The sequence below is a fragment of the Crotalus tigris genome, unplaced genomic scaffold (assembly GCF_016545835.1).
Source record: "Crotalus tigris isolate CLP2741 ecotype Arizona unplaced genomic scaffold, ASM1654583v1 scf7180000017591.2836849, whole genome shotgun sequence".
Lineage (NCBI taxonomy): Eukaryota > Metazoa > Chordata > Lepidosauria > Squamata > Viperidae > Crotalus > Crotalus tigris.
This window is the reverse complement of record NW_024096497.1, coordinates 2,280,300-2,305,235: the sequence shown is the minus strand read 5'-3', so window position 1 is coordinate 2,305,235 and position 24,936 is coordinate 2,280,300. Positions and strand designations below refer to the sequence as shown.

The 24,936-nt window shown below is 36.9% G+C and overlaps 2 protein-coding genes across 3 annotated transcripts in view; one reads left to right on the top strand and one right to left on the bottom strand.

The window, feature by feature from the left end:
* The first annotated feature begins 2,255 nt into the window (after nucleotides 1-2,255).
* On the top strand, nucleotides 2,256-11,458 carry CFAP410 (cilia and flagella associated protein 410). 2 transcript variants are annotated; one of them, XM_039364213.1, is made up of 7 exons: nucleotides 2,258-2,509; nucleotides 4,068-4,086; nucleotides 4,991-5,037; nucleotides 5,940-6,169; nucleotides 7,261-7,429; nucleotides 7,699-7,786; nucleotides 9,273-11,458. In XM_039364213.1, exons 1-7 carry the CDS (start codon nucleotides 2,325-2,327, stop codon nucleotides 9,399-9,401), a joined length of 867 nt encoding a protein of 288 aa, XP_039220147.1. In that variant the 5' UTR covers nucleotides 2,258-2,324; the 3' UTR covers nucleotides 9,402-11,458. The 2 variants fall into 2 exon arrangements, with proteins under 2 accessions (XP_039220151.1, XP_039220147.1); XM_039364217.1 differs by lacking the exons at nucleotides 4,068-4,086; nucleotides 4,991-5,037 and having other exon boundaries at nucleotides 2,256-2,509.
* Nucleotides 11,459-13,216: 1,758 nt separating this feature from the next.
* Nucleotides 13,217-24,936, bottom strand: part of PFKL (phosphofructokinase, liver type) — a 38,333-nt gene continuing 26,613 nt past the window's right edge. Inside the window, exons 14-22 of the mRNA XM_039364203.1 lie at nucleotides 24,745-24,815; nucleotides 21,850-21,937; nucleotides 20,855-21,007; nucleotides 18,736-18,900; nucleotides 17,413-17,474; nucleotides 15,920-16,031; nucleotides 15,110-15,209; nucleotides 14,647-14,752; nucleotides 13,217-14,229 (exon numbers count right to left, since the gene is read on the bottom strand). Coding sequence (XP_039220137.1) covers nucleotides 14,082-14,229; nucleotides 14,647-14,752; nucleotides 15,110-15,209; nucleotides 15,920-16,031; nucleotides 17,413-17,474; nucleotides 18,736-18,900; nucleotides 20,855-21,007; nucleotides 21,850-21,937; nucleotides 24,745-24,815 — 1,005 coding nt within the window. The 3' untranslated portion in view covers nucleotides 13,217-14,081. The remainder of the gene's footprint in view (nucleotides 14,230-14,646; nucleotides 14,753-15,109; nucleotides 15,210-15,919; nucleotides 16,032-17,412; nucleotides 17,475-18,735; nucleotides 18,901-20,854; nucleotides 21,008-21,849; nucleotides 21,938-24,744; nucleotides 24,816-24,936) is intronic.

Here is a 24,936-nt window from a genome sequence, read left to right as displayed (position 1 = left end):
AAAGGTCCAAGAACATGGTGGAAAAAAATAAATATATGGGACTTCTGCCTTTAACAATCATTAATAGTAATGGAACAAATAGTCAAGATACATGATGCAGACTAGCATTCAGTAGACCAGCCATGAAATCTTTGGAAAAGATATTCAAATGCTGTGATGTGTCTAACATACAAAGATCAGAAATATGCATGCCATGGTATTCCCTGTAACACTCTGTAGAAATGAAAGTTAGAATTTAAAGGATAGGAAGAGAATTGATGCTTTTGAATCATAGTGTTGGAGTAAACTTTTAAGTATATCGTGAACAGCCAAAAAAGCAATCAATCTAGAGTTCTCACTCAAGGCACAAATGACCAGATTCAAATTATCCTACTTTGGACTCAGCTCATTGAAAAGAAGCTCCAATGCTGGGAAAAGCAGAAGGAAAAGGAAGAAAAAAATAGCCAACAACAAGACTGTTAGATGCACTCAATGTACTATTGGGGAACATGAAAAAACAGATTAAGCATTAAGGGCAGGGCTTCTTTTGTCATAGAATGCCCAGAAGGGAGTTCCGGCATCTTTTTTGGATGGAACCTTGTAGGGTAGGCAAGGCGGGTTGTAGCACATGTGTGAGTTCCGACACCTTTTTTTTTTTTTTCAAAAAAAGCACTGATTAAGGGGGACTACGAAGAGTCTTGAAGAAAATCCACGAGGTCAAAAACAACTTGATTATGCATAATCAATTAGATGTTGGGCAGTTCATCTCTGTCATTCCTTAAATCACAGGTCGGCAACCTGCGGCTCCGGAGCCACATGCGGCTCTTTGAGCCTTCCCCTGTGGCTCCCAGCCTCCTCTGCCTTTGCAGAGAGAGACAGAGACAGAGAGAGGCAATTGCACTTCCCTGCTTCTCTCTCTCTCTCTCTCTCTCTCTCTCTCTGTGTGTGTGTGTGTGTGTCTGGATGTGTGTGTGTGTTGTGTGTGTGTGTGTGTGTGTGTGTGTGTGTGTGTGTGTGTGTAAAAGAGAGTGCACTCACAGCGTTCTCCGAGGAGCTGAAAAGCTTTCAGGGCGGAGCTCCTCCCTTTGCTGCGTCTCTGAAGGAAGCAGGAAGGGCAGGAGAGAGCTAGCTAGCCCAGCTAGGCTGACTCAGGAATTCTGGGAGTTGAAGTCCATGAGTCATAAAAGAGATGAGGTTGCCTACCCCGGAGATTGTTGGACAACAGCTTGAAGCTTGCCAGGTGAGCAGCAGATAGGAGGGGGGGGGAGAAAGAGAGAGAGAGAAAGAGAGAGAGAGGGAGAGAGAGAGAGTGGGGGAAGAGGAGTGGCAGACCAAGAGCAGATAGAGAGGGAGGGAGAGAGAGACCCTTTTGACATCTAAAATGAAGATAACACTGCATATATCCTTTTTTTACCTGTGTGTGTATGTAATTTTATTCTCTTAAAGCATTCTCTTGGTGATCATTTTGTTTTAATAGTATGGATATTCCCAAGAGTCATATTTTTACTTTTATTTTTAATGTGTATATGTGTGTGTGTGTCTCTGTGTGTGTGTATGTATATATATATATATACACACACACACACACACACACACACACACACACACATACACACACCTATAATAAAGGTAAAAAAGGATATATGCAGTGTTATCTTCATTTTAGATATCAAAAGGGTTTTGCGGCTCCCAGTGTTTTGTTTTTGGTGGGAAACGGGTCCAAGTGGCTCTTTGAGTGTTTTGGGTTGCCTACCCCTGCCTTAAATAAAACTACTTAATCTTATTTATGCATGAGGCTTAACAATTTTTGCTTATTATGCTTCTACAATCCACAGTAACGCTGCATGCAGTCTGCCTCGTTTGACTCAGAGTACGACATAAGTGTTAAGAAAATGAAGCACAAATGGGTGAAACCAGATGTGTTAATTTTTATTTTAGAGAGAAAAGGCTGAATAAAAGTAGGTGGGAAAGCAAATATTCAAGTAATAAAAAATACGAGGTCCATCCCCAAACGTCGATCAGCCCCACTCCAAAGGACAGTTGACAAATATGGGTGCACTTATTGTGACACGCAAGCAGTCTAATGCCCAAGTAAGGTAGGAAGCTATCACGGGCAACAGTTCGATGGATAAGCCCGCCGTGAAGCGCCGAGCAGCGGCACGACTACGACAGTAAAGAAACCTTCCCGCTTGCCCATTTCAACTCCCGGGATCGCTACAACCGACCCCTCCCCTGCAGTGGTTGCTCAGGCTTGTGCGCCGTCGTTAATGGGCGTGGCGGCGACGAGGGGGTGGGAATAGACAGTTAAGTTCCGCCTCTGGTTGTCACTCTCCGCTGGGAGTGGGATGGAGATGATGGCGCCTGCGCCTGGAGTCGTCGTGGGAAACGCGTCGGAAATTCCCAAGCCAGCCTTAGCTAAGAGACACGAGAAGTCCGATGGTTGTGCGGGGACCATGAAATTGACTCGTAAAGCGGTTCTGGCTCGAGCGAAAGCTACGAGCCTTGCAGGGGTCCGCAAGCTGAATTGCTGGTGAGGAGTGAGCCCCGGTGGCCTTTCATATTAACTGCAGTTTCCGGCGTTCCTTGCCATTGGCCGTGGCGGCTGGGATGCTGGTCGCTGTAGTTCGGGCAGGGATTGGAGAGCTTCTGCTTTTCGATTTTAATTTGCTCTGTTGTCTTCTTAACGGGCACCAAGAGGTCTAGTACCGAGAGGTTCAGTGGTGAGAACAGGGTGCCTTGCAGAATTTTTATAAAGGCTTTGCCCAGCAAAAAGTGAATTCCTGAAATTCAATCGTTGTAGACTCTTCTGATTCCTAAATCCAGAGATGTTGAATTGCGAAAGAATTCCGTCCCAGTAACGATTAAAGCCACCATGTAAATATTGATTACTAGTACTATATGCCATTTCAGAATATTTTGTGTTTTGCACTATTAAAAATCACATTTCATTATCTGGTCATTTTTTTAATTCTCTTTTCTATCTTTCGGTTCATAGCCTATTTTCCTTCACCACTTCTCTTTCCCTTGCATTCATTAAGTGTGTGGCATAAAAAAGGTAGTAAAACTTGACTTTGATCCATCCAGCTATGCCCCCCCCAATTACCTTGGGTTCATTTATCTCTTTTTAAAATGCATAAAGTTACATTATCCTGATTTCATCTGGACCTGTCTAGCACTGTATATGGAGTGGTTCTAAATCTATTCAGAATTTAGCCAAATACAGCCTGATTAATATACACTATTGTGTAGGTAGACCATCCATCACTCAGCTGTTCCTTTTTGAGTTTCATGGTTGCATATTTGAAACTGAATTTTTTTTTTTTTTTTTACTGTTCTGGAAAAGGCTACTTGAAGCCATTGTTTCTTCCTAATTATCTTCCTGACAGCTGCAGGCTGTTTATAAGATTTTTTTGGCTCATTTGAAAAATATTTTTCCATACTTTTCTTTTTGGTATTAGATAGCATATATGCCTTATTACTATATCTCTCTGTATTTTTCTTTTCCTTTTTCTCAACAACTGCAGTCCTTTCATTTCCTTCCAAAAATATTCTGAAGTTATCATTCAGAAATATCGTACACTTATCCCACCACTCTTGTTTTCTCTGTCTGAAATGTCTTACTTTTGAAATTGTTACATAATACATTGTAAAATCAATCAGAATAAAGAACTTTGTTTTCATTCATTCCAAATTATAGGTTCCCTGGGGATAAGGACTAGAGTGGCTGCTCCACTGTGATTACAGCTCTGTTTTCTGTAGATCCTGTTTCTGTTTAACATCTTTCCAGAAATGTGGGGTTCCCCTTGAAATATTGGGAAAATAGCTCTTCCCCCATTATAATGCACACACTTGTTGACCTAGCTAAATGGAATAGTATCTGTGCACATATGAGCATAGGCAGAGAAATCAACTAAATGTATATAGCAGGTCATAAGTAGGCCATGCTGCCTTTCACAGGCTCACTAAAAGAACAAAGGGCATTTGTGGAGGGCTCCAATTGTTCTGTCATATATGGCTTTCTTTAGTGCGAATATTGCTTTAGTTAATGTGCTATTTTATATATGCCTTTTAAATGTGTTCTTTTTTAGGGGAAGCCACATCTCAGATGTAAGTACCATTTCTAAGTTTCTAATTTGTAAGAAATGGAAATAATTGTTGGTATATTGGTTCTCTCATAATCTGTTCTCAGTAGAGGATTGTGAATTTCTGACTGGAATAAAGTCAAGATACCAAATCCAGGGAAGAAGCAAAGACTCATCAGTAGGTACTTTGCTTCTTTCTCATTGGAAAAATAGTTATTAGAGGGCTGAGGTGCTGGCAGTGATGTAATTTTGAGCCACCTTTAGCTACAAGTACTTCATGCTGAAATGGCCAGGGAGAAGAGGTAGAGGATTGACACATCATTTGGAAGTGTTATATCACTGTGATTTACCTTGCTTGATTGACACAGTTTTAACGGACTCTCAGTTGCACTGTATATCTGAACAGTCATTCAGGAAAGCACAAGTTATAATGTATATTTGTTTGGAAAAGGTTCAATCCCTCGCATATCAAGATAAAAAAAAGACCTGCTTTTATATTCCAGAGCAGTTTCTTAACCTTAGCAGCTTTAAGATGCATAGACTTCCATTTCCAGAAGGTCTCAGCCTTCCCCAGCTGATTGGGAAATTCTAGGAGTCCACACATCTTAAAGTTACCAAAGTTGAGAATCACTGTTCTAAAGAATACTGTTCTTGAGATTCTGAAAAATAGCACCCAGTAATAATGTAGATTACTTTGAAATAGAAAAACTGTTAACTCAACTGATCTCTGTAGTTCAATCAATCCATCAAATATTTGGATTCAGTGCATTTTGGCCTCAATTGACATAAGAATGTGTTGTACTATGGTGCTTCTGTTACAGATGCTTAAATACAATATTTCTAATCAATCAGTTAATTGTTCCTTCTCCTTGGAAGACTGAAGTTTTGCTAATATTTTATTTGTTTTTTTTTTCTTTTTAATCATATAGATATCAATCTGCCATGAGCTTCCTAATGTTGAGGTGGTCACATTCAGGTGTGTGTTAGAATGGTGGCTGCCTAAAGAAAAGCCAAAGGAAATCAGTGGTCCTACTTTCAACATGGAACTTGAAAGAAAATCCTTATTATTTCTTAAGCATTCAGGCATTGTACTTCTTCAATCATTGTGTCTTCGTGTATCATTTTTAAGTTCTAATTTTTAGCAAAATTTCAAACTTCTTTAGCTGTATCTATAGATAATTGTTCAGTGGAAAGTCATATAGTGGTTTATTTCAATTTTGGATCATGCATGTGTAATCTCATGTTTCTACATTATGTGCCTAACCTACCCCTCCAGCCATACGTACCCTCTTTTCTATGCTTTAAATTATTGTTTTTTTAATAACACCAGATCACAAGGAAGAAAATTACAGTTCTTCATTTTTCATTTCATTAACTGTACAAATTAGCAATCCATCATTTAAATATTTTGAATATCTCTTTATATATTTGCTGTCTATGTGTGTATTTACATATCATTTCAGGAATTTATTTTTGATCCCTGATCTCTCTGTAGTTTATAAGTGCGCATTATCATAGCTCTGTACTGTGAATCCCAGACTTATCGTCTTTTACTTTCTTTTTATTCAATGCATTTTTAGTTACTGACCCAATCTCTACTCCTAGGTCCAGTAATTAAAGCAATCAAGACTTGTACTCTTTTAGGAAATGAGTAATTTTGAATATCATTGTGTGCAGTCCAATGCTATATTCTGGTTTCAAAATGTTGAAAATGTAATGGACAATCTAAATGTAATGGTTTAGTTATTTTTATTTCTCCACTTATTGTTCATGGTTTCAGGTGTTCTATAGAACCATAAGAAAGGGCACAAACATATGTTTATTCAGCTGACCTAGAAGAATTGTAGTTGTTAATGCTGCCCTTGTTTTCTTCTCTAGTGCAAATAACATCTCCAGTCTGGAACCCTTTAACCAGTGCGAGAAGCTAACTGAGCTTTACCTCAGGAGAAACTGTATTTCAAGCCTCCATGAACTGTTCCATTTGAAAAAACTGCCCCGCCTGAGAATCCTCTGGATGACTGAGAATCCCTGCTGTGGATCTGACCACCATCGCTACAGAATGACAGTTCTGCGTAATCTTCCCAATCTCCAAAAGCTAGACAATAAAAGTGTGTATAGCAGCACATTTCTTGGTGGGGTGTGTGAGAAGCTTAAGAAGAAATGTGTCGCAAAATGAGATTTAACTTTGAATTAATATTTCTTTGAACTAATGAGGGGAGGGTATTCATTGTTTCATTGAAAACAACTCCTTGTCAGGAAAAAGTGCACAGAAGCTCAGCATTGTTGGATTCCCAACAATTAGATATCTCTTTAATATTCTGGTGGGCAACCTTTGAACAGTTTGCAGCCCTCCCCAGTATACCATTTCTAGTCCTCAGAAAAAATGAGGCTGAATTTTTTTCCAGTCTTTCTGGAGCTCAAAAGAGTAACAATGTTCTGTCAGCTAGTTTACAATTAAGCCTATGCTATTCTTGCCTTGTGTAAAGAATTATCTGCTGTTGAAATGCATATTTAAACTTCAGAAGATTAAAAAAAAGTGGCAACAAATTTTGGCTCCTCATACTTTATTCTTTCTCTAATATTTTATAAAATTCGGGACATGTTTATCAATGGAACAGTATTTTTGATAAATACATTCTTTAATATATTCCTAGTTTCAAATGTGAAAGAAGCAGTTTTTCTACAGTTATCAATTCATAAAATTAACTGTTGGAAGAATGGTATATAGCCAAAGGTTTTATGATCAAAGGAGCCTTGTATTAATAAATACATCAAATATAATATATAGGACGATATCAAACATTCTATAGGCTTCAATTTAATACGAAAAGCCCTGATGATGCAGTGGTTAAAGTGCAGTAATGCAGGCTAACTCTGCCTACAGCCTAGAGTTCGAGCCTGACAGGGCTCAAGGTTCACTAAGCCTTCCATCCTTCTGAGATCAATAAAATGAGAACCCAGATTGTTGGGGGAAATATGTTTATATTATAAACTGCCCAGAGTGCAGTAAAGCATTATGTGGTGCTTTATAAGTGCTATTGCTATGATGAATCTGCTTGAAATACTTTTTATTTATTTTTTAAAAAAATGTTGCTGTAAACTGCTGAGGGTCCTCTAGGATAGGATGGACTATAAACAGTGTAAGAATAAATAAATAATATTCCCCCCCCCCCCGTTGGTTTTTGTTTGATTTCTGTAGTGGTGACAGAGGAAGAACTGACACATGCATTAGTAGAAGGAGAAGAGATAACAACATCCCCAGCTAAAACAGATGGAGACAGCTGCTGCCAATATTCTAATACTGAGTCCAGCACGACAGAATGTACAACAGAAAATGAACTCATGAACTTCAGCCTTGAAGAGACAAAGTGAGGCGAGCTCTGTTATTTGTTGTTAGCATTTATTTTCTGGACTTAATTTATGTAAAATGCTTTGTCCAACATGTGGTTCAATCTGAAGAAAAAAATTATTTCTCACTTGTGTAAACAATTTGTAATATGAGAAGGGATGCTATGATTTTTAAGTATGCAGAAATATTTAATTTTGTGTGCAACTGTTTAAATATATTACTTTGCCGGTTACATGTTAATAGAACCTTGCATTAGATCATTCTTTTACTTTTGTTCCTCTTGTACAGTAAAATCCGTGAGCAGCTTGGTATGAAGCCTGTTGTTCCAAAAGATACATTTTCACCCAAAGAAGTAGGTGGTAGCCAGACAAAATGGGTGAGTATAAGAGTCTTCACCATCCCAAAATCCATAGTTCTGTATATTTTGGATCATATGATGTATTATCTTGCACTAAACAATTGTATAAAACTCAGGTAATAATCAGTCTTGCTCAGCTGCATTGTTACAGTGAAAGAATTGAGAAGACAGCAACAGAAAACAAATGCTGTCTCTGCAAAGAAGCTAGTTAGAGGTAATTCAAGCTAATTAAAGAAACAGTGACCAACAACTCATTACAAATATGGCATAACAAAGTAGCAACAATAGTGCATTGGAATATCTGCAAGAAATACCACTTGCCTACAAGCAAGAACTGTTGGGAACTTAAAAAAGTAATAGAAAATGAAGAAACTAAAGTGCTCTGGGATAGACAAGCACCTGCCACATAACACCCCAGACTTAACAGTTGTCAATAAGAAAGACAAAAAAGTCTGGACAGTGGATGTGGCAGTACCTGGAGACAGCCAAAAAGAAAAGAAAGAACTGGAGAAAATAACAAAATGCAAGGACCTGCAAATACAGGTAGAATGATTGTGACAAAAGAAAGCAAAGATAGTACCAGCAATAGAGCATCTTGGATACAATCTCAAAACATTTGGAGCACCACATGAATATCATTGACACTGACAAAATCATTACCTTCATATACATCAAGTTATTATGATTGATTGCACAGTCACAGATGTTTAGACTGGTTTTGGCATTTTTATCTATTGTCCTTCCCAAAGACATGGGATAGAGATGATGTCGTTTGATGGTGGTAAAAGTTATTGCAGGATGTAAGCTGTTCCAAGTAAATCTCCCATTTGCAATTGACTGATAGTGATGATGTCGATAACGGTGTTCTAGTTGGTAGTCAAGATTTTTTGGGAATCGGTGCCCTATTACTCTCAATACCTTGTTTGCTTTCTTTTGCCATAGTTGTTCCAATTGTGTTGTGCCATTGCTAAATCTATCTTCTGTGAAATTCAGGTCTATTCATAATTTGCTTAAATATGTGAGAACAGATTGGAGAACAGTGAGGTATAGGTAATCCTCAACTTATGACCATTCAATGTTACAACAGTACTGAAAAAAATGATTTATGAACCGTTTTTCACACAACTGTTCCATTATCCCCCAGTCATGTGATCAACGTTCAGAAGCTTCTGGCTCATATTTATATTTATGATAGTTGCAATGTCCCAGAGTCATGCAATCACCTTTTGTGACTTTCTGGCAAGCAAAGTCAATTGGGAAGCTATATTCATTTAGCAACCATGTTACTAACTTAACAGTCGAAGTGATTCACTTAACAACTATGGCAAGAAAGGTCATCAAATGGGGCAAAACTCACTTAACTGTCTCATTTAGAAACAGAAAATTTTGACTCAATTGTAGTCATAAGTTGAGGATTACCTATAGTAATAAGAGGACTAGACTGCTTCTGCGCAGTAATTAGTTCTATGATCTGCTCTGATTTTGTTTTTTGTCACCTTAACAGAATAATATCCTCAGTGCCATCATGTTACTTCTAGAAGAGCTAGATTCAGAGGGTTTAGAAGTCATCCATCAAACAATTGGAAACAAACTCCAAGTCTTGCAGAAAAAGGAACTCCATGAGGACCGATAGCACCTCCAAGGAACTGTTTCTGGATCAGCAAAAATTATTTCACTAGTCCTACTAGCATTCTTTGTGTGCTGTTGGACTTCCTACGAGAATGGATGGTTTTCTACAGAAAAAACAAGCACATCTTGTGTTTCCTGTGCTTAGAACCATGTTCTACAATAATTTTTCATCTACAATGTACATGCCTGCATTTTACAACTCTTATTCTGCCTTCCAAAATGGCTGGCGGCAGAGATAGCAAACAAGCACGTATAGATTACGTCTATTTGTAGACAAATATTTAACATTTGGAAGAGGATGTACTTCATCTCCTGCTAGTGCCTTCCTGCTGGAAGAATCATGCCTAGACTTGTTTACTCATACCTTTGTCAGACCACATCTGTGATGCATCTGACTTGGTTAGCATCGTGGCCTTCCCTAATATCCCAATATTGGAGCAAGTCTAAGCTTCATATCTTCATGTCTCTTCCTTTTCCTTCTCCATTAAATAGTGTTTGACAATCCTGCCTCAAACCCAGAATTTCATAAAAAGTTAAAATTCATAAAAAGAAAATCATTGAATGTTTAAATTAAAAGCTTGAAGTCAAGTGTTTGCTGTCCTCATTCCTCCTCTGCTAAGTAACTTGAAATTTATGTTTGTGGGGGCGGGAATTATCACTTGCAATACCAATTACACTTACATCTTACAAAACTTAAGATTTCTTTCAGTCCATTAATTCTTCCAAAGCCGCCTAAAAAATAAAGGCTTCATGGAGGGGAGGATACAACATCAATGTGATTATATAAGGAAGCAGCAAAATCCAGTACAGTATTATTTGAGATAGTGGGTGCTCTAGCCTGTCAAGTTACGTCTAGTGCAGGAGCACCACTATGCCATGAAATAGGTAAAATTTTCCTTCCATAATATGAACATTGTTTGATTAATGACTGTGGCTAAAAATTATATACTTTTTTGCTGATTATTTATAGAACTCTGATCCAGATCAGTGTTTATCTCAAGATGGATGGGACTATCTGGCCCTTACTAATTTGGTTTGCAGCAGGTTCCATTTGTAACTTGGGATTTCCTGCTTCTGTTAAAATTACCACATGCATGAAAATAAATTTTACTTTACAGTCTAAAAATATTTATTTCTATGATCTAGTTTGGTGGGAAAATGTATTTTTTATCCAGCTTCACCTATTTGATTAAAAATGCTGACGAAATTATGTGTAAGCTAAGTGATTCAGTGATGTATAGGAAATTCAGTGTTGTAGAACACTTAAAAGTTCAAGTTTTTCAGATTCTGATGTTTAGTCCTTGATACTTAATTGGGCATCCAGTATTTTAAGTATGCAAAAAAATGGCTAAGTCCTTTGGTTTTGCCGTGACTCTAAACATTATGTGTGCTTTCTAACAGATGCTTTAAAGCCAGTGCTTCTTTCCTGTGATCAGGACTTCAAGATAAACACTTGCACAATGTAAATGCTTATCTCTGACCTTACAGTTATGTTCTGGAAGCATTATCTTTATTCAAACCTACATAGGAATCAAGAGTTTTGCTCAAACTGTGGTAAATATGGCTTATCAAAAGAATAGTAGTAATTCAGAGGATGTGGAGAAGATAGCATTTGTAAAAGTTTTAAATAAAAAGACATCTGTTATATTTGAATATTCTTTTATAGATAGCAAGGAATTTTTTAGTGCAAAAAAACTGGGCAGATACTAACCAACTACTGTATTTTCCGGTGTATAAGATGACTTTCTAAACCATAAAAATCTTCTCAAAAGTTGGGGGTCATCCTATATGCCCAGTCATCTTATACACCGGAAAATACGGTACATGTTTTTCAGAAAAGTTGAATTGCTTTGAGAACTGGACTATAAGACAAATCCAGCATATAATCTTGGAAAAATTGGTTATATTGCATTATCTGCTATAGAATATGCTGCTGTCAAGGAAGTGTGAACATCAAAGATGTCATCTAACTATATTTAGTGAAACTTAAATATATTCACAAAGGTATTATATTCCAGTGAAAAAAGCTTAATGAAGTCAAACACAAAAAGACTGAAAAAAGGAAAAAAACATTAAATATGCCACATATCAATAAAGAATATAGTTTAAACTTCACAAATGTTTCTCAAATCACAAAATATAAAAATTTTCCTTTTTTCAATCTTTTGTGTTTAACTTTATGAGGTCAAAATTCTGAACAAGGCCTTAGTTTGTGCACCTGCAGCTTGTCTTTTAGAATAGCTGTTGGAACACGGAAACCAGCAAAAGCAGTTTTAAAGTACAGAATGATTCATGTCTAAAAAGACATATATCATTTAAAAAAAGATATTGTCCTATTACACAGACACTTAAAAGAGAATAATAACTACAGGCATCAGTGTGACGTATTTAGTTTGAAATACCCAATGGGGAAAAGACCAGGCTCTATGGTAGTTAGTACTCAATAGGTGGGTGATCATAGTCCAGTTACCACCTTTTAGGCTAAAACATAGCTTGATATACTTTATAGAAATATTGTGAAGACATAGGCAATATTGGGGAAATAGCATAATAAAATGTAATAGCAATAGCAGCAAGAACTCAGGTTGTTTCAGAACATGAGAGGTTTGTATTCCGGACATTGTGTCCTAAAGCTGATAAGGGCGTTTCTACCAATGTGTTTAGTAAGAATTTTAGTAAATTTATGAGATGTTTTGCTGTTTATCACAGCACATTCTTTCTCTGCCTTGAGCTACTTATTCTTACACAAGCCCAGCAAAGAAATCTACCTGAAATCATCTGTTGAACTGGGCAATGATTTTTTTTTCTAATTGAAAAGAACTTATGGTATTCAAGATTATCTTCATGAACACAACCCTGAAAGAACAATGATATCCCCCCCCCCCAACAAAACGGATAGCATTTGTGTAGACAAGCAATGAAAACCTTGAAAGCCGCTGAGTTGAACTTTCCACTGACTGGAACTGCCTCAATGCCTCACAGGAAGGTCTCTTCACTAACAGCAATGCTTTTCGTGATGCAATTATAAATAACTTATCCTGAGAAATTGTGCAGTTTTATAACTTTTGACATGAACTCTGTTGTTTAGTGGATTTTAGTCTTCATTTGTTAGAGCAACTGAACCAACTAGCACACTTGACCAATAACTTTGCTATAATCTTCATAGAACAACTCATTCTGCTCTATTCTTTATATCCAGGTCCTGAGAGGTGCACTATACTGTAGTCTCAAGTATATTCTCCTTCTTTTCCCCTCTCGCCTCCTTCCCCAAATCTACCACTGTTTAACTCAAATTCTCATAATTTCTTAATTCTCCATGAAACAAACTTTTTCAATTAACAATTGTATGTCATGAGAATTGGCACCTATCTTATTGGATTAAAGATGATTTGAGATGCAACAGGTTATGTGTTAGATGCCTTGCACGCCAGTGTCTTATTAACATAAGTCAGAGCATGTGCATACCTTGCATTTTCATCTTGAAGGATCAGACTGCAGTAATGAAAAACATCAATTTTTAAGATAACAGAGAACTGCAATTTCCAATTACGAAATCAAATAATTGAACTTTTGAACAAATGCAGCATCTTAAATTCCAATGTCTCTTCTTAGTATGAAAATTTATATAGTTATAAACTAACATATTATAGTTATAAGCTATCCTGCCTTCTGTCTTTTACTCAACCCTATTTAGCAAGGATATTCTCAGTGAAGAATCAGGTATCAATAAGGCTGGAATTTAAACACCTGTTAACTTATCACATCTTGCAGATCTGAGGCCGATTTCCAACCAAAAACACAATTTGAGCATACACAGAATTGACTCAGTGCATGTTTTAATATCTCTACAGGACAGAAAGCAATGCCACGGACAAACAGGCAATATAGGGCACTGAATGCACAGAAATGCACCAGAAAGGTACAGACACAACAGTCGAGCTGTGCCATCATCACAGACCAGCCAGGGATAGTGAATTAAATACATGAGCCAGACAGAAGGAAGAATGGGATTCTAAGGAGAATGATGGCATACCAGCAACTCCTGCTGAGTACTCAGAAATACTACCCTGGTCGGCATGAACTACCTCAAGTGAGGGAGGGATGGGAAGAAAGAAGACCTCTCCTACTGTTTGTTGTTATATTGCAAACATGTTCCTTCTGCTAAGAAGGATCTTTGCTGTGCGTCAATAGTGATGGCAATAGGAATCCTTGGTTATTTTAGAGCATTTTCCCAAGGAGACTTTTTGGGAAACTATTTTCTCTAAATTACAGGAAGTCCCTTTCTGAAAACTTGCATTCTTCATGGCACCAGGCCAATCAAAATCTAAAGTAGCACATTGTCCACTGGTAATCAGTACATAATTCTTCTAAGTAATGTAGGAATGTTTCAAAAACCCTGTGAAATAGGAACAAATTCTGACCGGCATTGTATACCCTCTACTTCATGAGGCAACAAAGAGGTTTGAGGAAGGATAAGTGAACCCATCCATGCTCCTCAGTGGGCAAGAAAGAATGTAAGAATCGGTGTGGGCATGGAGTAATTCTGCAACAAAGGCAGGCTTTCTTCTGGCCACGCTCTTGTAGACTCACAGTGGCATCAGCTTTGCACTCGAAAGGCATGAGAAGGCCAGAAAGGGAGAGAACTACACAGAATTGATCTGATACATGGCTAAGGGAAGACTAGCTAGAATCCCTTCTCGATGCTGAGTGTACGCCGAGTGACATGTTCCATCTTTCCAGTTACATATTCAGTTAGACTGATCTGGTAGTGGGCCAGCATCTTCAGCATAAGGCGCAAATTCAGCCACCACTGCTCCTTAGGAAGCCTGTGTCTGCCGAAAAACAAACAAACTCTGAATGAATACCAATCTGGCATAGGTGATGCAACCACAAAGCAGCTCTGAATATATGCATACCATGTCTCTCTAACCAACAATCTCAGAATATCTAAATCATGGGGCAGAGCTACCAGTTAGACCTCTACATTCTCTAAAGCTCAAGAGAAAAGTAGATATATAATAGTCAAGAAGTACCACAGCTCACTTTTAGATTCAATATATGTAGTACAGTTCTGAAAAGATCTTCAAAAGGAATAATTATGTATCATAACTACATCAGCAGACAGAAAGGAAATTCAACTAACTGATCAATGCATGAACAAAGTATCTGACATCATTCTATATGTCATAATTTCCAGCATATCAGCGTTCCTTCTTAGAACTTTGGTGATACTCCACCAATATACTTACTCAAAATCGGTGACCTTTTTAAGCTCTGTCACAGGACTAAAGGACACAGTCTTCCTACGCAGGCCAATGACACAAGCAGATTCTGCAGAATTGGCAAATACTCGGCCTAGAGAAACAGAGAATCTTTACTTGTAATGCAAGAAAATCATCTCATCACATAAATGCCTTGGTTTTACACGAGGTATCTGGATATGTAATTCTGGATATTGCAACAACTACCAAATGATTGAAAGCTTCCTAAACTTTTATAAATAATTATATAATTTACCCACAGGAAACTAGCTTCATGATAATCATTCTGATAAGAATGATTAATCTATAGCTTTGTTTGAAAGCAAGTCTTTCCACAATTTGTTGCATATTGTTTCATCTCCTTTTGCCAATAGGCTCTGAGCATCTTCTTTTGTTACAGCATGCAATGGCATCAACATCTTCTATCATTGAGATGATAATTATGATCTACCTTTGCGGTACACTTCTTTCAACTTTTCTGACATCCATAAAACAGCTTTCACACCCAGCTTGGTACCATAGTTGCGGTCAAAGGGGGTTGGAGCACCTCCCTAGAGACAGGAAAGTAAAAGTAGAGCCAAAATAACAGCCATGCCAATCCTGTTGTAGAAGAGGCTGAGCTGCTGTATAGTTGACTGGAACCATTTAACTCAGAAGCCATTTTGCAAATATGTTCTGCAAAAGTGGGAAATAGCTAAAAGCAACAAGGTCTAGGCAAGTGCAAGATGGAAAATAACTATTAATTATATAGCCCTGAACTGAGAAAGCTCTTACTAAATATGTATTTTCTTGATGACACCAATTGTTGATAAATTGTGGTGTGCCTGGGATGAGGAGAGTATAGCTTTCCTGATCCTGCTGGATCTACAGCAGCCTTCAGTGCCATGAATCATGGTATCCTTCTGGATTGCCCATGAAGGCCTAGGATGGGCTTACTGTTTTTCAGTTGTCCTCCTCCTTCTTGAGTAGATGGTTCCATTTGATAATGGCATATATAATAGAGATATATAATAATTATGACTTATATTGAATTTTAAATTTTAAAATTTTAAATTTAAATTTTAAAGTTTGTCATATAAATAGCAGTATAATCCTCTCAGATTCATTTTTTTACTAGAATGGCAGGTAAGCTTTAGTAAGTACGTAAGAATTTCTTTATCATGTGATGTCTGCAGTGATTCCCTCCATTACAAATTTTAATCAGCTAGCTCATGCCTCCTCAAAATGCTAATGTAATCTCATGACCTTTAGCTCTACATACCTGTTGGAGATGGCCTAAAACATTAATTCTGCAATCAAATATTCCTTTCCCCTCTGAGGAGTACAGGTTGTACAGGAACTCAGTGGTGTAATGTTCATGGCATTTCTCATTGCTGATAAAAGAAAGAATAAAATACTGTATAATGTAAGCAAGTACAATTATATCTTTTGTAGAAAAGGTGGTACAGAATTTTTTTCCCGGAAAACAAAGATGTTAACTTCTGAATAATAAATCTGTCTGTAGCAAGTTTTGTCTACTTTTGGCTCTTTCTTTTAGTGTATCCATGAATCTTTCTGCCTTTTTAATTCATAAGAAAGATCTCTGGTGCAGCTTTCCCCCGCCATCCCAAACAAGAAAATGCAAAGTTTTTGTTTGAAACTAGTATTAAACACATGGAACATTGACAGAATTATTAATTCTTAACTTTCTGAAGACAAGTAGGTTTTCATTTTATTGCTTGTTTTGTATTTTTTATTAATTGCTTTATGCTGCACTTTTACTTTTTCTTTGGGGACATATACATAATATACAATATGTTACAATATTTTAAATACTGACATCTGTGTGAATATGAAGGAAGGCGAAGGCTTTGGAAAGAACCATTTACGAACCACAAAATATAAAGACTTAATCATTACTAAATTTTTACCCCATTAACAATATACAAGGAACTGAGGAGGAATTGGCCAATAGTATCCTCCAATTTGATGTTCTTTAGCTGTACTGGCCTGCAAACAGCATCGTCTCTACCAGGTATATGATGGGAATTTTAATCCAGCACATTTTCAGGATATCAGAAAGGGAGAGATAACAGGAGCCCTTGTTTAGCAACCCCAATTCAGATTAGCAGCTCTATTATTAAGTGAAATGTTTGCTAGTGGAAAATTATTTGATTGCCACCGTGCTTATGATTTAACTTCAGTTTTCTTTTTTCTCCACTCCTCCACCTTTTGGAATGCTCACGCCAGCACTGGGGTAATTAGCAAGGAGAGAATGGGGAATGCACATCAAAAGGAATATGGTGGTGCGGAGCTGCAAGTATACAGAGCAAACAGCTAGTGTACTCCCCATTGTATGCAGGCATTAGTTCCAAAGTTATTTTTTTAAGCACCTGTTGTAACTTCAAACAGTTGCTAAATGAGGCAGTTGGTAAGCGAGGTCCACTTGTAATGTATATTATTAATAACCAAACCACTGAACATCAACAATGCAAACTATTTTAGTTTTTGCACTTGAAAAAATCTTTTTTCTCTGCAGCCCACTAGATATCTACAGATCAAGGCCAATTTCTCAGGTTTGAAAATTATTATTTTCTCTACATTTCAGAGAACTACAATGATTTTTGTTCTGTTGAATCATTGCTCAGTTACAAAACATTAAAAAAGGTACAAAGTTCACACTTTTTCAGTGTCGTGTTGCAATAATAGGAATGTGCATCTTCTTTGACAATTCAAAGGACAATATGTCCTTGTTAAAATATTTCTATGACTTACCGGAGTACCAGACCTCTCTGAATATCTGTTTTCATTTTGTCAGTCAAATGTTCAACATTCGCCTGGCAAGATAAAAATTATAATAGTTTTTATTGGAACATTTTTTTGCTGATCAGAGTAAAAGAAGTTATTTAGACAAAAGGAGGAGGAAATGACATTTCTGAGCTACACAGAACAAGATTAGATAAAAAAAAATAAATGCTTTGTTCACGTTGGACAGAATGACTAGTTATCAGTGCAACAACTATCTGACAAGTCCAGATCAGTCAAAAATGTTAAAGAGAGAAATTTAAGAAACTCAGATCCTGTCTGTATCTTTTGTTCTGAGAATCCAGGGCTTCACCTCTCATATATCATTAAGAACATAAGCTACAACGACAACTACGGAATTCTTAACTAAATAAATCTAGATCCAATGTTTTCAGGCTTACATGGCTCTAGTTCAGAACAAATAATGAAATAATCAAAGTGACAGAAGCACTGGCCGCTGGATCGTGTTGTTTTTCTATCTATACAATTACTATCTCTAATCACATATTTATCACAAAAAACAATATGGTTTCACCCACATATAACTGTCATCTGGGATACAAAATGCCTCATAGCCATAAATAATATAAATTCTATTGCTTTTAATCAGATTTTAATGGGAATGAATACAAGCTTTTTCATTTGCTATGTAATGTTAATGCTAGATTAATATGTTCATATATGTGTCAACTAGGGATAGACATTTAGCAGTCAGTTTAGGTAGGAGTGTTAAAGAACCAGAGAAGGAATTTAAGAACTCTGTTTCTTCTCATAGAATGCAATCAACACTGTATAGTTGGCAGCCATATCATGATAAGGACCTGGTGCTATGATCTGGAGTCACTATGTATATCTTAGTTGGGGCTGCATCATGGAATTATTTTGCCCCCCAACTTTTCAATTTCCAAGTTCCACAGAGATATTACCAGACTGGGGAGAGATTTTTTTAAATCCCATTTTACCTTTTTTTTTTAACTTTTTTTTAAAGCTGTGAGTGTTTGAAATAAGTGTAAAACAAGAACATTAAATCTTGTACAGGTTTAATCTGCCTGTATCCCCAGTTTTCTTTTATTGGGAAAATATACACTATAGTGTCAAACATGTACAGCTGAACTTCAGGAACTGCATAGCAGGAATCACAACATGCAGAGGGAGGAAAGAGCATATATAGTTCATAAGCAACCCAATCTGACATATGATTTTCTACATTTGCACATAATGTTATTTACATAATAAACAGAAAAAAACATTTTCACACATTTTCATCACTTTTCATTTTCTTTACCAGCACACCTTTAAGTCATGAATGGTGAAAGGGTCTTCATAGATGTAAGCAGCATCCGCTCCCACTGCAATTCCAGTCACTGTCGACAAGTAGCCACAATAACCCCCCATAGTCTCCACAATGAAGACACGCCTTTTGGTACCTGAAGCAGACTGTTTGATGCGGTCACAGCTCTAAATGGCAAGAAATGAAGAGGCAAAAAATTACCTGTTCAGATATTGGAAGGCATTAAACCAGTGGTTCTCAACCTTTCTAATGCCGCGACCCCATAATACAGTTCCCCATGTTGTGCTGACCCCCAACCACTTATACATCACCGGGTGCCAGGGGCGTGGCCAAAGAAAAGGGGGAAAAATGGCGGACAGCCTTGTTTGGCGACCCCCGTGAAATGGTCGTTCGACCCCAAATGGGGTCCCGACCTACAGGTTGAGAACCACTGCATTAAACAGTTATAGTCTGCCAAGTCATGCAACTATGCTGGTATGCAATTGCTTAGCAAGAACAAACCTGGCTTAGGTCACAGTACAGCATTCCCAAACTCAACAGAAGAAATTGAGATAGATGATCTCAGTTATCATCACTACCCCCAACAATGTGAGGGACAAAAAACATTTCGACCTGACCAGTTATACTTCAGAATATCAAGAATCATCACATCTAATGTAAAGACCACCATAAAAACTTGTAAAATTGGGTCCAACTTGACTTTTGACTACAATGACTAATGGCAGAAATTCTGGTCCCAATTATGGCTGTAAGTTGAATGCGACTTGTATGCAGAATTTTGAACAACAAAGCCTGCCACTCAGTATCCTACAAAGAGTTTGAGAAAAGAAAAAGATACAGATACAGAGAATCACAGCAGATATAATATTATAAAAACTGAGTGAACATCACCAAAGAATCCACTGTGTAAATAAAGAAATGTTTCTTGCCAGCTTATCTTACTAGTGTCAGCTCTCCCATGCCTTTTGGACACAGAGTCTGAATTCTTTGGCCCAATGCCTGAAATCTGTTTTGTTAAAAACTGATTCTCTTATAGTTAACCAGCCAATACTAAGAACAAGGAAACACTTAACTTCCTTTCCTCTTTAACCCATTGTTTCCTCCCCTTATTGGAGACTGTGATTGAAACAGTGCATAAAGATAGTGGCTGTGATTTGAGAATACTTAAAGGTCTCTCAGATGGCCATCAGGCCACTCGTAATTAAGAATGTAATTAAAATTACAACAGCACTAAAAAAAAAGTGACTTATGACCATTTTTAACACTTGTAGCATCCCCATGGTCACATGATCAAAATTCAGATGCTTGGCAACTGACTCATATTTATGACAGTTGCAGTGTCCCAGGGTCACATGATCACCTTTTGTGACCTTCTGACAAGCAGAGTCAATGGGGAAGCCAGATTCACTAAGCAACTGTGTTACTAACTTAACAACGTCAATGATTCGCTTAACAATTGTGGCAAAAAAGTCATAAAATGGGGCAAAACCCACTTAACAACTGTCTCGCTTAGCAATAGAAATTTTGGGCTCAATTGTGGTCATAAATTGATGACTATCTGTAGATTAATCTTTTCCCTTTTTCATGATACAGAATTCATGATTGAAAGTAATTACAGACATACGATATAAGTGCTTTCTCACAATAAATAATACATAAATCATAAAACAGGACAATAGTTCTTAACTTAATTGGCTTTAAATAGAAATTATAGAAACATGCCATTCAAGCAATTTATAACATTTTTACTACTTAAACAATTAGTAAATACTTGATTTACTGGAAATGAAACATCTGTGAGAGGGAATACTCCAAATAATTGCATCTTGAATTGTGCAGACAGGGAGAGAAATGTGCTTCCTAGGATTAGTTATAATTAGTTTATACATTTTTAGGAAAATACTTGAAAATATGCAGTATTTGTTGAAAGCTGATAATCAAAGGAATGTCTGGGCAGGATAGCTACAAATCAGATTTATGAGTCTCAGTATTACTCCATGTTCCTCATTTTTTTTTGGCCATTTACAGAGAAGAAATGCATTGATGTAAGGATGTTTAAACAACTTATCTGCCAATCTGCCTAATTCCCTGGAATATACAGTTGCAATAACCACAGCTCACCTCCATGGCAGCATTGACAGCTGTATCAGATCCCAGGCTGAAATCAGTGCCAGGAACATTATTACTGATGGTAGCTGGTATCACACACATGATGATACAAAGCTCATCATACTGCCCACGAGCCTCCACCAACTGTAACACTCCTTCATATGCCTGCAAAAGAGAGAACAAATCGTAAGTCTAAGCCACAGCAGGAGGGCAAAAAGTGTATGAGAAAGACAACTCTTGACTTTGAATGAACTTGTTTTGAATTCTGAGCAGAGGTTAAATTTGCAAGAATTACAGTTGTTGATAAAAATGCATGATTAAAAAAATATGTAGACTAATATGAAGACTGTAAAAACGTATTGAGTTGCTTTATATCATCAAGGCCAGAGAATTGTTTATCTCAGTGTACTTAGTGTACATTGTACTGTGTGCTCACTGCCTAGTTTTCCACCCTCATCACCTACTTATCAGGAAATCAACTGCCTGTTTTTTGTTGCCATTAATCAACTGTTGAGGGTATCAGGGGGTAGCATCCCACTACCATTCACCATCTGAAGCAGATTATGGGAAAGGCCCTTTCATTATCCTTTCTTCTAAGTAACCTTGCTCAGTATCTGCTTTAAGAAAAAGGGAGGAGACAGTATGACTGATATGTATGTGTATAAATGTGTATGAGAAATAGTGCATGTGAATGGGTATACTGGCTCAGCAGTCTGTACTGACTGGCAGACTTCCAGCCTTACCTGAAAACTAATGAGTGTAGCTTGGATGCTTTGCATGAAAAAGTACCAATTCCACCATACAGCTATAGTCAGACTGCATAGAATAATGATTTAATCAATGTTCATTTAATTCTAGGCTTACATTCTATCCATGTATAATACTTACACTACAAATATGTCTGTTTAGAAAAGCCTTTTATAAAAAGGGTTGGGGGGGAGTGAGGTGAAGTAAGGTGAAAAGAGATAGTAATTAATATTGAAATGACACAACCAGTTTCTCAGTACCTCAAAACCTCCAATGACTAGCAGGGCCTGGATGTTAAATTTCCTAACATTTTCAGCAATCTGTTCCATACATGTCTTTGGAAGAGTTCTGGCAAAACAATAATAAAGCAAGTTTTAAACAAAGTTTTTTCCAGTTAGCATATGCATATTGAAAAACTATGTTCTGAGATTCTTCACAGTTATTAAACATAGATTTATGGAAGTAATTGATATATTGGCATTTTTCTCCACAAGAGAAAGTATGAAAAACGAAATACTGGCTTCCGGTTCCGGGTTGCAGTGTGTGCAATCACACGGAGAGGCTCTTCTCTTCGCTGGCTGCTTTCCCTCTGCCGGTAGACCCCTAATCGGGTCAAAAAGTCGCCCTGGAGGGGTGACTACCGATGAGGAGGACTCTCGTTAATCGTGGGGGGAGGCAGCAACTCCTTCCATGGTCTGAGGCAGCTCCTTAGGGTTTAGGGCCAACGGAGAAAAGATTGGCCAGTAACATGGCCAATCATTTAGCTACACCAGCCGAAAGTCAAAAGAACCCCTAAGCGTTAAGAAACCACCATGGATGATCAGGGTGAGACCTTTCCCTCTCTCTCTTTGCCCTAATTACTCTCCTGTTAAAAGCCTTCTGGAACTATTTCCCTGCCTTTGTCTATCTAGGAAAGAGCCTTAACAAAAAAAAAAAAAAAAGAAAAAAAAAGTTAACTTCCTATTGACTATTTTTATTTTTGGTCACTTTGGGGCCCTGGAAAAAGCCTTATCATAGAACTTTATTATTATATCTATTGTTTAAGCTGGAGAATATTGTTTTCCTATTTCTTGGATTTATTTTTTTTTAAAGGGATAAATCTTTATTGTTTGGGGGAAAAAAACTTTATTGGAAGCCGAAAAAGAGATTTTACAGCTTACTGAGGGCATCTTGTGGCGAAAACTATTACTGCAACTACACTTCCTCTTTGTTTTTTGAGGTTTTATCAAATGATGATAAAAGCGAAAAGATAAATGATATGAAACAGCTGGGTGGTGAAGTTGCTTACTAGTAATTGTGGAGGTGGATAAGTGCTGACTGTTTCTATGTGTTGACTGTTAGTAAATATAGCCTCCTCTAAAAAAGTAAAAGACTATCTCACCACTGAAATAGAGGAATTTCATCCACAGCTTGATTATGAACTTATATTAGAAGCAATTTTGGAAGCAACAATATATATGAAATCTTGGAGAAACATTAAAGATGACATCTCTGAACCACAAATTGAATCTCAAATCCCAATGGATCAATCTACAGGTCAAGGAACTAGCTCTAGAGAGGCCTATATGCAGCAATATACACAACTTAAAGAGACAGAGGAACAAGTCACTGAGCAAATGGATGTTAATCTACAATTTATGGAGAATTTTGAAGATCAAAAAACGACTCTGAGACACTTGCAATATTAAAAGTATCAGGAACTGACCTTCAGATACGAATTACTGAGAATAGTGACATAGTGGATAATCAACTTGTGACTATAACACAGAAACAAACTGTCTACACTATACAGATGATATTGGAAGAAGGGAAAGAGAACTTGGCCCAGATTGAAGTATTGATAAATACTCTCACTCAAATATTGAGACTCGACAATACAGAAGCTCTATTATGGAAACCAGACTGGGACAGAAAGAAAGCCAGAGTAAATTTAAAAATGTGATTTAAAACTTTACTTGACGGGTAAATAAGGCTTTAGAGACCTTGATTGAATAAAGATTAATTAAATACGTGAACTTAGTAAGAAAATGCTTTTCTGTATTAATATGCTTGTTGTGGATATAATAATTATTTGGATCAATTTAAACTTTATTGAGTGGGTTAAAAGAGTTTTTCAAAGATATAGATTGATTGATAGATTATAGATTTAAAAGAGTAGAAATGTATTTTTTGGAGTAATATTCTTATTTCAAGGAAGGATAGCTATTTGATAATAGAAGGAGATTAAGAGGGATTTCTCATAAAAGAAGAAATGGTATTAATAAATGAGTTACTAAATTAAAAAATAGAATACTTGTAGAAAATATAAGAATGTTATGGTTGAAATAATATGTGTATTTTATAGATAAGGATTATGCTAAGGAAAAAGGGAAAGTTGGGACACCTGAAGTGTTAACAATATATTTAAAAGCCAAATTGGAATATGGTAATTGTAAATAGTAAAGCTTAAAAAGAGGATTTGGATTTATACAGATGAAATGTTATTGATGATTATTCTGATTGACTGAATTTTATTGAAAAATACATTAATTTGAATATATTGTATTATTTGAGGGAAATAGAGAGGGAGTTTCTAATGATTTAACCTGAGTTAGATACCGTATTTTCTGGAGTATAAGATGACTGGGCGTATAAGACGACCCCCGACTTCGGAGCCGATTTGCATGCCTAGAAAGTCGTCTTATATGCCGGAAACTATCATAATTTCTGGCGTATAAGACGACCCCCGACTTCGGAGCCGATTTGAATGCTTTAGAAAGTCGTCTTATACGCCGGAAAATATGGTATGTATGGTTTTGTTTTTGGATGATTGATTACCCTACCACCATGTTGTTTCTCAAGTACCTTGTTGTAAAAATAAAAAAATCAATAAAACTTGTTTTTAAAAAATACCAAAATAATTCAATTCCACATTAGAAAGGCAGATGCAAGATAAGATAAGGTTCTTAATTAAAAGAACGGTTCAAAAATAAATAGTGATTATTCATGTCTTTCATGGAGGTAGGAAAAGGTTGTAGAATTTACTTGAGGTCAAGGGCTGACTACGTCATTCGCATATCCTCTCACTTTATGGAGAGTTTCAACTTGACTTCCTATTCTTTTTATACTCAATGCATACTTTCTTGTAAGTTTTTATTGGCTTTGATAGCACTAACCGTTTGGTGCCCAACATGGATCCTCCACGGCCCAACCAGCCTGCAACATCATGCCAGCACAGCTCTCTGACCTGTAAGAGCAAATAATTAAGTCTGTTGTGATTTGCTCTACCAACCTCAAATAAACCAGCCAATGCCAGTTTTCTCCCTTACAAACCAGTGGCAGATTAATATTTTATTGCATGAGAATTA

What these genes read in the sequence shown, in the direction of transcription:
- CFAP410 (XM_039364213.1), top strand. Translation starts at nt 2,325, where the DNA reads ATGGAGATGATGGCGCCTGCGCCTGGAGTCGTCGTGGGAAACGCGTCG. An exon ending in CCAAAAGCTAGACAATAAAA is followed by an intron (nt 6,170 to 7,260) that starts GTGTGTATAGCA and finishes TGATTTCTGTAG; the next exon opens with TGGTGACAGAGGAAGAACTG. An exon ending in TTCAGCCTTGAAGAGACAAA is followed by an intron (nt 7,430 to 7,698) that starts GTGAGGCGAGCT and finishes CCTCTTGTACAG; the next exon opens with TAAAATCCGTGAGCAGCTTG.